Source organism: Neovison vison, chromosome 3, assembly GCF_020171115.1.
Source record: "Neovison vison isolate M4711 chromosome 3, ASM_NN_V1, whole genome shotgun sequence".
Lineage (NCBI taxonomy): Eukaryota > Metazoa > Chordata > Mammalia > Carnivora > Mustelidae > Neogale > Neogale vison.
The window spans coordinates 203,261,666-203,275,485 of NC_058093.1; the positions used below are offsets into that span (position 1 = coordinate 203,261,666).

General features: G+C 61.8%; 1 protein-coding gene across 1 annotated transcript in view; it reads right to left on the reverse strand.

Annotated features, from left to right (window-relative positions):
• GALNT9 (polypeptide N-acetylgalactosaminyltransferase 9) overlaps nucleotides 1-13,820 on the reverse strand; it is a 74,922-nt gene that overhangs the window by 46,125 nt on the left and 14,977 nt on the right. The window contains exon 2 of the mRNA XM_044241028.1: nucleotides 2,130-2,310. Within this exon, the coding sequence (XP_044096963.1) occupies nucleotides 2,130-2,310 (181 nt within the window). The remainder of the gene's footprint in view (nucleotides 1-2,129; nucleotides 2,311-13,820) is intronic.

Below are 13,820 nucleotides of genomic sequence, written 5' to 3' on the forward strand. Positions count from 1 at the left end.
GATTACGGGAGGTGACTGCCACTCACTTGCTGAGTCAATACTACTGCGTGCACAGGAAGCGGTTCACACAGCAGACTGGCTCGCCTGTAAATACCCTCCCTGCGCGGCAGAAGTCTGGGACACTGTGCGTGACCAGAGCATCACTGCTTACGGGCATCCAGGTGACCAGCAGAATGCCATTGGTTACCACGTGGGGTGGTCTGTGCTGCAGAGCCGTCCATGCAGGGGCTCGAGCCACAGGGTCAGCCTGACCTCTGGGGGCTGGGGACCAAGGTCAGTCAGCCACCGAAACCCTGGACAGCAGGGCCATTGTCATACTTCACGGGGGCGTCACTCGCCAGGGCTGGGAGGGCTCCGCGCTGTCTCTGTGGCTGCCCTGGGAGGGGCAGCTGGAAAATGCCTCCTATACCCCCCACCCCTGCCCTCTGCACTCCTCTGCGTGATGTCGTTCTGTCCTTCCACCTGCAGGAGTAAAACGGCGCTGCCCAGGGCGGAGTCACGGAGCCTGGGTGGTCCTGGAGGGACTCTGGAGGCTGCTGTGCACCCAGAAGCCCAGAACCAAGCACTCAGCTCCAGTCACTGAGTGAGACTTACTCAGGCCACGCTCCAGAGGTCAGGGTGCCCTGGGGAGTGCTCAGAAAATGCCACACACAGTCACACACGTGCACACACCACACACGCCCACGCACACGTGCATACCACGCATGCTCACGCACGCGCACACACCACACACACACGTGCACACGTGCCATTAGAGCACAGACTGGGTACATCCGGAACCCGAGCCCCTCAAGCCCACGTCGGTGCCTTTGTCACATCCATTTCCCACTTACGTCACCTACATTTCCCACTTCGCATGTTTCTTCAAATTGGCCTGTTTCATGCAGAACCGCATTTTTTACCCAGAAAAGGAACCTGTACAACATCCCACGAAAGGAAAGCCAGCATGGCTTATGCTTTGATGGTACCCGTGACATAAAACCGCGTTCTCTCGTGTGGCGCGGGGCTGAGGCCACGGGGGCACGTATGCTCGGGGTCTGCCGGGACGAAGGGAACTCCTCTGGGATGACGTCCCACAGGAACAGGAGAGGTGGACGGTGACCTCTCATGTGCAGACGGTGCTGTTTAGGGAACAGGCCGCTCCTACTGTCTGTTCCCGAAGCACAGGGTGAAGGGAACCCCAGGGCCGGGCCGCTGGAGGCCCACGCCGTGACCCCAGGCTCACTTGGACCCCTGGCCCAGGACACCTCACTCCCTGGTCTGGGGAGTCTGCAGTGAGTTCCTGCAGCCCGGCCTGGGGGAGGGGCATTGCACCTGCAACTGTGCCCCACCTGTACTGCCCCCCACGATGCACCTGCTCAGGCTTCCTCCTCCCTGGGGCGGGTTGGGGGGGGCAGCACAGCCCTTCCACTCAGCTCCCCGGACCACTTCCCGAACACAGTCTCAAACACATTCTGAAAACACCCCCCAAGCCGCTGTGCTGGGGTTTGCTCCAGGGCTGGCCCCATCCCCCCCCCCACTAGGCCCTGCCCCCCCACTGCCAGCCCCCAGGGTCCCCCCTGCCCCAGGGCTTTCCACAGACAGAGCCACAGCGAGGAGCCCGGCCAAGCTCCCCTTTCCTTCCCAGGGCCCACGTGCCAGCCTGAGGGACTTTTTTCAAGTAATCATGTCCACTTAATATGGCATTTTGTTCAAACGTCATCCCCGCCAGGGTACCTAATGAGCTTTCAAACAGGAGGCCATGTCCTGAGAGGCCACGAGGCAAGGCCACAGACAGTGGCAGACTGGGGGACAGGAGGGCCAGGGGCTCGAGGGTGGAGAGCGCAGACAGCTTTAGGTGGGGGTGCCGTGTGAGCAAGTAAGCCCCGAGATCCCTGCGCTTCACCGGTGTCCTGGCGTGGAGTGGCGGCAAGTCTCCACTAGCTCCCAGGCCCGCGCACGTCTGCGTGGGCCGGGTGCCCGCGACCCACCGACAGCAGAGACCCCAGAGCGCAGAGCGCGGGCAGGGTGGACACGCTGCGCCCGGGGTGCCTGCCTGCGCGTCCGTGCACGGCCGTGTCCGTGCTCCGGTAGACCACAGTGCGCGGGGGCTGGGCCAGGGGGCGCCTGGGACGCGGCCACATACTCACTTTTTTGGCCTGTAGTCCGGGATGGTCCTGTCCAGGGAGATGCGGTCGCTGAGCTGCGCGTTGTACCCGTACTCCTCGTACTTGCTCTCTGTCTCCTGGCTGTCCTCGTGCAGCGAGGCCGCCATGCCGCCCTGGCCCAGGCCCCCCGGCCCCTCCACCAGGCCAATGGGCTTGGCGAGGCCTGGAGGGAAATGGGAAAGGAGGGCGGTCAAGCAGGTCCCCTGACCCTCCCGCGCCCCCCAGCCCATCCCCAGCCTTGGGCTGCCACTTTTCTCCCAGGCCCAACTCCAGGAATTCAAGGAAAGTCTATTAATTCAAAAAACATTTTTCAATAAAAATAAGTTAATTTTAAGAATGCAAAGCGGTTGCCCACCCGCTCCCGGACCCTTGACGCTGTTGGTCTTTCTGACGTCACAGCACGCATACAGTGGGGCTCGACCCTGTGTGCCCACGGTCCTCCGGGAGCCCCGGAATGCCCCACGCAGAGGACTTGGCACCGTGGGGCCCTGCCTCTGAGGGCAGAGAGGGACGGAGCTGGCCTGGGAGACCAGGCAGGAGAGGAGGCATGTGTGCACATGGGCTGCCTGGGAAGGTCAGGCCTGGGGCTTGTTGTTCCGGAACGTTCCCTAGAGTGGTCACATGTGCCAGAAAGGAGCAGGGCCAGAGTGCCTGCTGTGCATGGGGACGACACCCTGGCTTTCTGGGACAGGTGACTGGCACATGCTAGTTCCGGGAGTGAGGCCCCAGGGCACTGTCCTTTAGCGGGCAGAAAGGCAGGATGGGGCCGGCCGGCTGGTTGGTCCCTCACGTGCAGGCCCCCCGGTGCACGGGCAGCGGGCTCCTCTCTGTGCCAACCGCCCCCTTAGGTTTGTGACGTGACTGAAACAAGAAGGCCGCGCCTGTACCAGGCCGAGGCTGCCCGACAAACCCCACTGACCGGCGGCCCCTCCCCCAGCCAGCTGCCCGGCCTGGCAGAGCCTGTGTCCCCGCCGGGGAGCCGCACACACCTTCCCATTGGCCTGCACCGGGACCCCGCTGAGTCTGGGAGCAGAAGGGGAGCCCCGGCACCTGGACCTCAGTTTTCTGGAAGTCTTGAACCAGCAAACCTGTGTTGGTGTTTATGTAGGACCGAAGGACACACGTTGCATATAAAATTGAAAAACTGCATGACGCAGAAATCACTTTCTCTTATTTTAATATACCAAAAATACATATCTAATCATGCTACTTTTAAACGCCTGTGCTAGATTTTCCACTTTGGAAAGTCTGTAAATAGCCACCTCCCAAAGGCAGATGTGCCCTCAGACCTGAGGGGACAGCAGTGTCTGACGATCATGGCCGCGCTCCCCCACCCAGGCTCTGGGGCCCAGGGTGGGGACCTGGGGGGTGGAGCCCGGGGGTGGGGGGGACCCAGAGTAGGGTGTGACCTGCGGTGGGGGCCTGGGTGGGGGAGTCCTGGGGGTGGGTTCTGGGGGGTTGGGGGCCTGAGGGTGGGGGGCGGGAGGTGGGGGCGGGGGCCGAGTAAGGCTAAGGGGTCGGGGCACGGGGGGGGGGGGGGGGGGGGGATGGGAGGAGCCCTAGGGTGTGAGCTCCAGGGGATGGGGCCTGAGGATGGGGGCAGAGCAGGGAAGGGGAGGCTGGGGGACCCCCGGAGTGGGGTGGGTCCGTGGCTGGGGTTGGGGCGGGGCTGGGGGCGGGGCCTGTGGTGGGTTCCAGAAACCCTGGGGCCTGAGGGTTGGGGCTCCCTCCCCTGGGCGAGGTGGGCCGCAGCAGGTCGGACAGGGTGGGGCTGGAGCAGAGGGAGGACCTGCTTGAGCGGGGTCAGGCCCTAGAACTCACGGGGCTGCTTCCCGTCACTTTTTCGCTTGTCACAGTGAGACACGCACATGTGAGAATCTCCAACAGTGCGCAGAGCTACGAGAAGGAGGAGTTGGGGCATCCTGGGCAAGCACCTGCCTGCGAAAGATGGGGCTTCCCTGGTTGTCCCCACTCGCGGGGTGCTCCGGGCGAACAGCGCCCCTGCAGGGCCGCCCAGAGCCCGAGGCCCAGTCGCCAGCCCTCCTCCTCCCTCCACTCTTCCGCGCTGCGCCTTTAGCCTCCGTTATCCCCGGGGTGACTTGGTGACCTCCGAAGGAACGCTTTCGGCTCTATTTCTGGAAGTGTCACGTCAGACAGCGTCTGTCCACTTCCTCGTGGGCTAAAGGAAACATTAGCATTCCCCCGGGCCTTCCCCTCGACGGGGGTTGCCGTCATTTATAGATTGTTTCCGGCTGCGGAGCCGTCGGAACCTCCAGGGGTGAGCTAGAGGTCTGCCATAGGCGCGCCTAGTCAGCAGCACTTAAAATTCTGTCACGGAGGTAGATGGCACGGTAAGTGTTCTTACAATAATAAAAAATTTTAAAAATAAGCCGTTGAATTACCCCCAGAGAGACAGAAATAGCTTCGCCGTGGCTTCCACATTGTCAGCCTCTGGCAAAGTCACTTAGAACAGCTCATTTTGCTGCACCACCGCAGCCCAGCTCCCCATGGCTGGAGGTTGCTTCCAAGAGAGGAGCCCACCTTCACCACCCCGTGCCGGCTGCGGGTAGGCCTCCGGCGAGCGAGCCACGGAGGCCACGCGGCCCGGCCTGACCACCCACTCGCCCTCGGTGGAATGTTCCAGGCAGCCTCACTTGCCCTCCAGACATGACTCATCCCCCCAAATTATGTGCATCTTCGTTGGCGTTAGGCTTGGATCTTGACTTTCGGGGCACTTTTCAGGGAGGAGAGGTAAGGATGATTAGTAACAATATTCACACAGCTCGGGCTTCAGACACAGGGCTGTGGCCAGCAGCCACGCGCTGCCACGCCCCGGGCCCTGGACAAGAGCCGTGTGCTCGGAGGAGGCGGGCCAAGTCCAAGGGGAAGGGAGGTGGGAAGCCCGTGGCACAGGGCAGCCCATGACGCCAGTGTTCCAGAAAATCTGTGAAGCTTGCGCATGAGTGTTTCCTCGTTTTTGGTGCTTTTACAGAAAGTGAAAGATGGATGTCCCCGTCATGAGGGAGTTCCCCAAACACGGACATGGAGGCAGACACAGATGGCAAGGCCCTGGGAGCCGCAAATGTTCCCAGGGCGCCCTGGGTTGGGGACCCTCATAGCCAGAGGCTGAGGGCTGGACTGGCATCCGGTCTGGTTGGAGGCTCACAGCTGGTCCTGAGTGCCCGAGGCGGGTGGGGGGCTGCTGGGGCTCCTCATCAGCTCTGAGAGACATCCCAGATTCTCCTTGGTGGGATTATAAAGCCCCGAGCGTGGAACCTACAGACACCGAGCCGTTGCTCCCAGGGACACACGGGGTCGGGTTCCCCTGAGGCCCTGGTTGCCACATTTCCATCGACCCGCCAACAAGCCACCTGGTTTTAAGTGTGTTTCTGTAAACGTCCCCTCCCTGAATACGTTCCGTGACCTCGTTAGCCAGCGGCCTCTGGCTCACGTGGGAACCAAGCACTCGCGAGTTCTCAGCAAAGGCACAGCGTCTGTGCTCGCGGCCCCCCTGCCTCGAAACAGCGAAACACCAGCAAGAACACAACCAGGTGGGAAAGCGGCGCGGCAGACCTTGAACGGAGGCTGGCCCAGGTGGGAGCGCTGAGGCCCAAACATGCCTCCTCACCACGTCACCACGGGGCGGCCTCAGGCTTCCTGCCACTCCGAGAGGCTGTCCCCTAGGGCAGGGGGCGCCCCTGGGTTGCCTCCGCTCTTTTACAGCTCCGCCTAAAAACCCGTGGAGTCCCGCCCATCAGGCATTCCCCATGGGGCTCTGGGGACCCTCATCTTCCCTCCTTCCTGGGATGCCCTTCGTGGACTCCTGTCTCTTTCACAAAGACTTCCTTCTGAAGAGGTAGGACTGCCTGATCCCTGAGTGACGAGGACAGACAGAACCACAAGAAACTTGTAAAGACTGAAGGAGCCCCAGCTGTTACTGGGGGTACCCAGCCCGAGCACCGCCAAGGCCCCGGGGTCGACACCGACACCTACAGAACCGGCTTTTGTCCTCAGGTCCCAAAGTCCTGGCTTCCCCAGCTGGGCCTGGTGCCGGGTGGGGGAGCGGCACAAGGTCCCCTGTCCTGCTGCCGGCCCCAGGGGCTCATCTCTCATCCCATCCGTCAGGCCACCGGATGGGGCACAGGCAGGCTCTGCAGCCTGTGGGCTGAAGTGGCGAGCTCTGGTCCTGGCCTCAGGACCTGCGGAAATGGGGTCCCTGCGGAGGTCACCAGCTAAGACAGAGTCATCCTGAATTGGGGTGGGGTCCTTCTAGGAAGAGGGGATTTGGGACACAGATGCTGGCAAAGAGAAGATGGCCGCATGACAACCCCCGACAGAGACTGGTGGGCTGAGGCCACCAGCCAGGGAATGCAGTGGGCGGCCAGGAGCGCCAGGAGCTCGAGGAAGCGGGAGCCCCTCCCCCCGGGGCCCTGAACTCCTAGAGCTTCCAGGCTGTGGAACAATGAGTGGCTATGGTTTCAGCCATCCAGAGCTCCTGCTTTGTCTGGGCAGTCCTGGAGCCCCCAGGCTGACCTGCCGCCCCCAACAGTGACAGCTGGACACACGGACGCGAGCTGTTCAGTCATGTGGGGCGGCCCTCCATCCCTCTGGGGGCGGCGCAGGGACAGGCCAGATCACAAAGGCGCCCAGGGCCTCCGGAACGGGAGGGAGAGATGGCTTTTCTGGTTTGCAATGTTCCACTCCCTCCTGTGGGGGAGTCGGAGCCCCAGACTCTCTGTCCCCGTGAATGAGAAGGGATTTCGAGAACAATGGGAAATGCATGCGTCAGCGCGGCCTCTGGAACGTCCACCCGGCTGACTTCTCCGACAGTGAAGCAGAAACCACTCCTGCTTGTTATACTCGGATTTGGTGAGGGGGTTACAGGCTGGTCGCGACAGCTGGCAGTCATCACGCTGGTCCCCGGGGCCGTGGGACCCCCTCCCAGTGCTCTTATCCCCACATTTCACAGAAGGACACCCCCCCACCCCTGGCTCACCGAGGCCGCACAGCCTCCTATGCACACGCTTTCAACTTCAGATCACCTCAGTGAAGGATTTTAGAGGGAACCGGGAAAGGTCCCCAATTTCACATTTTGACATCAAGGACGTTAATTACAAGGCTTGTCACTTTCAGCACCATTTCACGCTGCGCTGAGGCAGAGGCAGGAAGGACACCCCCTTGCGGCGGAGCATTTTAATGGGTGTCCCTGGGCTAAAACCAAGACTTTCCAAGACAGACGACTCTGAATATGAGCAACTTGTTCACGTTTTTTTAAAAAATAGCATTCAGTTAACAGAGAGGGTCTCCATCTGCCAGCTCGGGGTGGCAGGCCACAGAAAGCTACAGGACAGCTCTCAAAGACACTCCGTAATCGGGGCTTTGCAGACGGGATCACCGTATGGACCCTGAGATGCAGAGCGTCTGGGGCCGTCCAGGAGAGACCTACATGCCATCAGGAGCCCTTAAAGCACAGAGTCTGTGGGAGGTTTGACAGACACGATCGAGGGGACCGTGAGATCTGAAGGCAGAGCCCGTATGGACAGGACGCTGGGCCCCCAAAGCTGGAGGGGCAGGAAGGATCCACCCCAGAGTGTCCAGAGAGCCCAGCCCTGCCCACACCATGGTTCCAGCCCAGGGACACCCATTTTGGGCTTCGGAGCTCCAGGATGGTAAGAGAATAACTCTGGGCTGCTCTAAGCCCGTTGGCATGCGATGATGGGTCCCGGCAGCCCCGGCACAGGGCAGAGCACCCAGGCAGAGTGCAGGCCATTGGTGCGGCCTCCCACGGGCATGCCCAGGCTGGGAGCAGGCTTCTAGAGTGGTGTGTAACCACTGTACCACCTGCCTTGGCCCCGGGTCTCCTGACAGCGGCACAGCGACCTCGTGGACACCCTGCAGTCCCCCAACGGCTTCCCCAGACCTGGATGCCAGCAGGAGGCAGGGAGGCAGCAGAGCCCTGTGCTCCCAGAGGCAGAGGACCCCAGGCAGGTGCAGGGGTGGTTCACAGTGACCACATTCAGGGCCAGGAGAAGAGATCCAGATTCGTCCGTGGACCCACGGAGTGGTCACCCCAACAGCTGTTCCTACAGATGGCCCGGACGTTTCAGAGAAGAGCAGCCGGATGTGGAGGGTCTGGGAGGGCCTTGAAGCTTAGAGCAAGTCTCCAGGCACAGCCCAATGAGAGAGATTTCAGGTGCAAGCCTGGGCTCCCAGCTCCTGTGGAAGGTTCCGGCTGCCCGACGGCACGCATGTGCTTGGGCATAGGGCCCTACACCAGCACAGGTGGTCAGCTCCCTGCCCCCAGGCTGTTTCTCACGGCTGCCTGGAGGCTGAAAGGTTGTGCCCCTGGTTTAGACGGATGGGGAGGTGGTGGTTCGGATAGAGGCCCCAGAAGCTGGAACCTGTGGGGTGGCCTTCCTGGGAAGAGGGTGTTTGCCGGTGTAACTAGAGTAAGGACTTTGGGATTCCGGTGGGTCGTAAATTCAAGGACATGTGTCCTGGTGTCGGGAGCCACGCTGGCAGAATAAGAACAAAATGGCACATGCGCTTTTGAGGAACTAGATGTGATTGGCTGACAGCTTATGTAAGAGGTGCATGAACACTGCGGGACCCTTAGGTGGTGGAAGGGAATGATCATGCGCGCGCTGCATGTAAGGGCTGCTCATTGGCTGTTACAAACCGTATATATATGCGTGAACTTCCGTGTAGGGGAGGAGCGCGGGGCCGCGGGAGTGGTGGACCAGCACGGGTTCCCGGCGCTGTGGCGCCGTGCGCACGGTGGAGAGCCCCGGGGCCCCGGACGGGGCTGCTTCGAGCGGGGCGTCCCAGGGACAGGGCTGCCCCCAGATCGCGGCGCAGGAGAGCGCAATAAAGAAGCTTGCCACCCTGTGTGCCCCCGGGTCGTTCTTGATGGTGAGAGCGACATCCTGGTAACTTAGAGGGGGCTCAGAGGGCCACACGCCGAGGAGAAGCCTCGTGATGATGGAGACAGAGACGGAGTCGGGTGTCCACAAGCCAAGGATCGCCGAGGATTGCCAGGAGCCACTAGAAGCTGGAGGGACGCCTGGAACCGATTCTCCCTCCGAGCCTGGGGAAGTATTCACCCCAATTACGGGGTGTCTTTGAGAGCTGCCAGCACTGATTTCAGGCTTCTGGCCTCCAGACCGTGAGAGAACAAATCCCTGCTGTTTAAGGCCACCCTGTTTGCGGTCATTTGTTACGGCAGCCAAGAGGGCACTCAAGAGGGCACTCGTGGGGCAGGGGGAGGGGACGGAGAGGAGGGGAAGTGGGGAAGGGCAGAGGGGGAAGTGTGGGGGGAGGGGAGGGGAGGGAAGAGGAAGGGAGGAGAGGGAAGTGGAGGGGAGGGGTGAGAGGGGCAGAGGGAAGGATGAGGGGAGGGGGAACGGGAGAGGCAGAGGGGGAGAGTGTGGAAGGTAAAGGGAGGGGAGGAGAGGGAAGAGGAGGGAAGGGGGGATGGGAAGGGGAGGATGGGGGTGGGGGGCAGAGGGATGTTCTAAGGAAAGGGACAGGGCAGACACTTAATCCTCTCTGTCCCTTTCTCCCTTTCGCTGGTAGCAGCACAGTTCATCTGGGGTGGACACGAGTTCAGCGGAAACGCGCGGCCCCCTGGGCCGACCCTGCAGCCGGGGTGCCGGGCCACCAAGATCTGGTGGATAAGACTCGAGTGGAGTTTGCTGGGTGGGATTTCTGAGAAACGAGTCTAAAAGCACAGTCTCGGCTGGTGTATGTGGGTTTTGCTTCTTACCTGTAGTCCCTCCCCCTTTCTCCTGCCTGGAACTAGGACTCCGTGCCCAGGGCCGGAAAGCCGCCCTGTGACCACGAGGCCAGAGGCCACTCACTAGGGAGGGAGAAGCTGGAAGCAAACGGGGCTGGGCCCTAGCGCATGTCGGCTGAGGGAAACAGACCCCAGGGCCGTCAGGCCACGTGCTGGGGCTGCGAGCAGACCCTGAAGTCCTTCTCCCAGAGACGCAGGGGAGAGGGCCCTGCAGTGGGCTGGGGGGCTCCCTGCAGTACCCTTACCCCCATCCTGGGGCCCCTTCCAGCCACCCTCCCCAGAGGAGTCACATCACACCTGCGACCCACGCCTTCCAGACAGGGGGCCCAGCACATACCGGGGGCTGCGAGGGTTTTCAGCGCGGGAGGAAGCGCGGCTCCCGGGCTCCCGGCTTCCTTGAGTCACGGATTCCATCTGTCACAGTGACGTCAGCCAGCGTTCCGGGAGGAGACAGTCCCATTGCAGACACTGCCTCAAAGGCAGAGCGGAGGGCCTCAGGGGCGAGGCCGGTCAGCGCGCCCTCGGCAGCCAGGCCCCCCACCCTGCACCCTGCAGCCCCGGGCCAGGCCAGCTGACCGACCACCGGCCTCCCCGGAGTCTACCAAGAAGCTCAGATTTCAATGAACACCAGTACCAATTGCTAAAAAGCGATAAACATCTCTGGCAAGTGGGAAGAAATGACAAGGACAGATGCGAGGGAAGCGGGAGTCTGAGAGATGAGTGCTTTTCCGGAAGGCGGGCGCCGTCCCGAATACCGTGAACGTGGTGTCTGCAGATGCCCCTGATGTGGGGCGCACAGCCTTGGACGGGGCAGGAGGGCCCACTCCTGGCCTCAGGGGCCCAGGAGGGCAGAGGCAAAACTCCTGTCCACCACGGGTCCAAGGACTGACCTTCCCTGACGGCCACCACACCTGTCACACACGCCAGGGCCTCCACGCTGAGGCAGAGGACGGGCTGCCCACACTGACCACACCAGCAGTCTCCCGTACCTCAGGTCGCCCGGCAGGTGGGACTCCGAGGCCCGTGGAGCACAGAACGCTGGTCACCTTCCAGGGCCCCGGGCCGTGCCCTCCCGCACCCTCCACCTTGGCTGCTGCCTTCCCCAGGAGGGCGGGGCGGAAGGAGCAGGGAGCAGGGCACCTGCCGGCTGCAGCCCCTCTCTTGCTTTGCCCTGTAAAAATGTAGGCCAACCCAACACGCCTGCTATTAATTTTGACGATTGCAAAGTCAAAGCAACAGGCCCCGCATGGCTTTGCGGGCGCCGGCTCCGCCCCAGGTTCTGCGTAGCCGCTCTCCCCACGCGCTGCAGCAAATCCCGTCTCTGGGGCGTCTGTTAAGGACCTCTGGGGACCCGAACTAGCGTTGAGCTGTCAATAGCCAAAGACGGACCGGCCTTCTGGAACCGTGGAGCCATGAATATCTTGCAGGACATGGCGAAGCCTGTGAGATACATTGTCATGGAGACCCGCCGGGCCCTGGGTACATCTTCATTTGCAATGGCAATATTTATGGGGCCAAAGAAGGAGAAACAAGGAGGGGCTGCAAATATCCAGCAAAATGCGTTTCCTGGCTGCCTCCCTGTAAGCGTGCCCTGTGGCCTGCTCCATCTGGCTCCGGCTTGGGTCTCCTGATTGCTGGGGAATGGGCACAGGGACAGTTGGGTGTCCTGTCCCTCAGCGGTCACCTGGGTCCCAGTGCGGCTGCATGGTCAGGTCCCCGGCCTCTGATGATAGATGTGCTCTGGCTGCGCCAGGCTGGGCTCTCTGCTCAGGTCCCGACTGCCGAATGTCCCAGGAAATGCGGGGGATACCAAGGACAGGAGGAGACGGAGGGCCCGTGCTCTGGGGACAGATGTGGGGATGTAGGGTCGAACCCCAGGGAACTGAGGGTCTGGCTGGCTCTGGCCGGGTGCCCCTTCGGGTGGGGACAGAGGATCCGGCTCCTCATTCAGCAGGCCTCCTGACCCCGGGGGGTTGGGGGAGGACCGGCTCCTCATTCAGCAGGCCTCCTGACCCCGGGGGGTTGGGGGAGGACTGCCTGCTTCGCTGGCTGCCCCAGCCCCAGGACCCGGTCCGCAGCAGGCGCAGGAAGAGAATGCAGGCACACGTGGAGGACTGACTGGGGGCGGGCGACTGCGGGCTCCCAGTTTAAAGGACACAGAGCCAGAGCCGTGGGTGCTGCTCCCAGGGCTCCACCCAGGGCAACGGTGCGCAAGCACCATGTGTCCCCGTCTCAGCCCGCCCAGGCTGCCGTAGGAAACACGCACGCGTGTTTCCCAGCTCGGAAAGGCTGTGAGTCCACAGCAAGGCCCCGGTGCGCCTCCCAGTCAGAGCCTGTTTCCGGGCCTGCTCCCTCGCTGGAAGTTCTTGCCGTGTCCCCCACAGTCTGTCCAGAGTGAGAAATGGATATCGTCTTCCTCTTCCTGCGAGGCCACCGACGCCTGCAGGGAACGCTCCCAGGGCGCAAGGAGGGCCCATCGGAGCCCGCCCCCTCTCAGAGACCCGCCTCCTCAATGCCGTCCCACTGCATGGAGGGCTCCCGTGGCGGAGTCTGGGGCACGCACCTCCATCACTGGAGTCCACCTCTGTCCCCCGGAACTCGTGCTTCTCTCAGGCTGAGTGCACACACCCTGCACTCCCCGAGGTGTCAGTCATCCCGGCACCAGCTCTGCAGCCTCAAGTGGAAGCCTGAGCCCGCAGGGGCACGCACGCCTCCGCTGACCTGAGCCCACCGGGCTGCAGACGCCCCTCATGGCTGCTGGGCAGGCGTCTGGGCTGGCTCTACCTGGCAACCCCACCTTCACCCACGTCCTAACTGTGCTTAAAATACTTAAGCTTTGTGAGGGTCGGCTTCCCCATCTGAGTTAAGGTGACAGTGGCTCTCTCATGGGTCCCACACACCCCCAGGGGTGGCCCTCTATTCCCCAGAATCCCCATCCAGGCACAGGGCCTTCAGTGGTGGGCAGTCCTGGGCCAGAAGAGCTGTCTCTCTGGGGTGGGGACAGAGCAAACAATACCTGGTCTAAGCCAGCCACCACTGAGTGCCCTCTGACCCCAAAGGCCCCTCGTCAGGGACAGAGAGGCCGGAGCTGGGTGTCTGCCCTCCCAGTGACTGGCAGGACCCTCAGGAGAGGGGAGATGGGGAAGATCTAGAGTCTGGCCCCATGATTTCTGCAGGACTCAAACACCTAGCTGTCTCTTCCCCTCATCTGAGCTTCTGCAGCTCTGGGAAGGAGAACATTGCCCACACCCCTGTTCTCAGGGGGAGCTGTAGCCCTGGCTGGTGCCTACAGTTCCATGTCTCTGCCCCCACTGGGAACAGCCTTCGTCCAGGGCCACACTAAACATGAGGCCATCAGACCCACACTTGTGCCTGACAGGCTCTTTGCACATGGGAGCAACTACGTCTGAGTGGCCTTCCTGGCCTTCTGTCTTCCTCCTGGACAAGTATCCTCTGCCATTCAGGATATTTGTTTCCCTTCTCAATGCTTGGCTTTTCTCACTGTGCAGGATCTCCCCCAAAGCCATCCACCCTCACACTCATCCACCCATCCACCCATCCATCCAACCATCCATCCATCCATCCATCCATCCAACCATCCATCCATCCATCCACCCATCCACCCATCCATCCAACCATCCCTCCATCCATCCATCCACCCATCCATCCATCCATCCAACCATCCATCCACCCATCCTTCCATCCATTCATCCAACCATCCATCCACCCATCGATCCACCCATCCATCCAACCATCCATCCATCCATTCACCCATCCACCCAACCATCCATCCATCCATCCATCCAACCATCCACCCATCCAACCATCCATCCATCCACCCATCCATCCACCCATCCAACCATCCATCCATCCATACA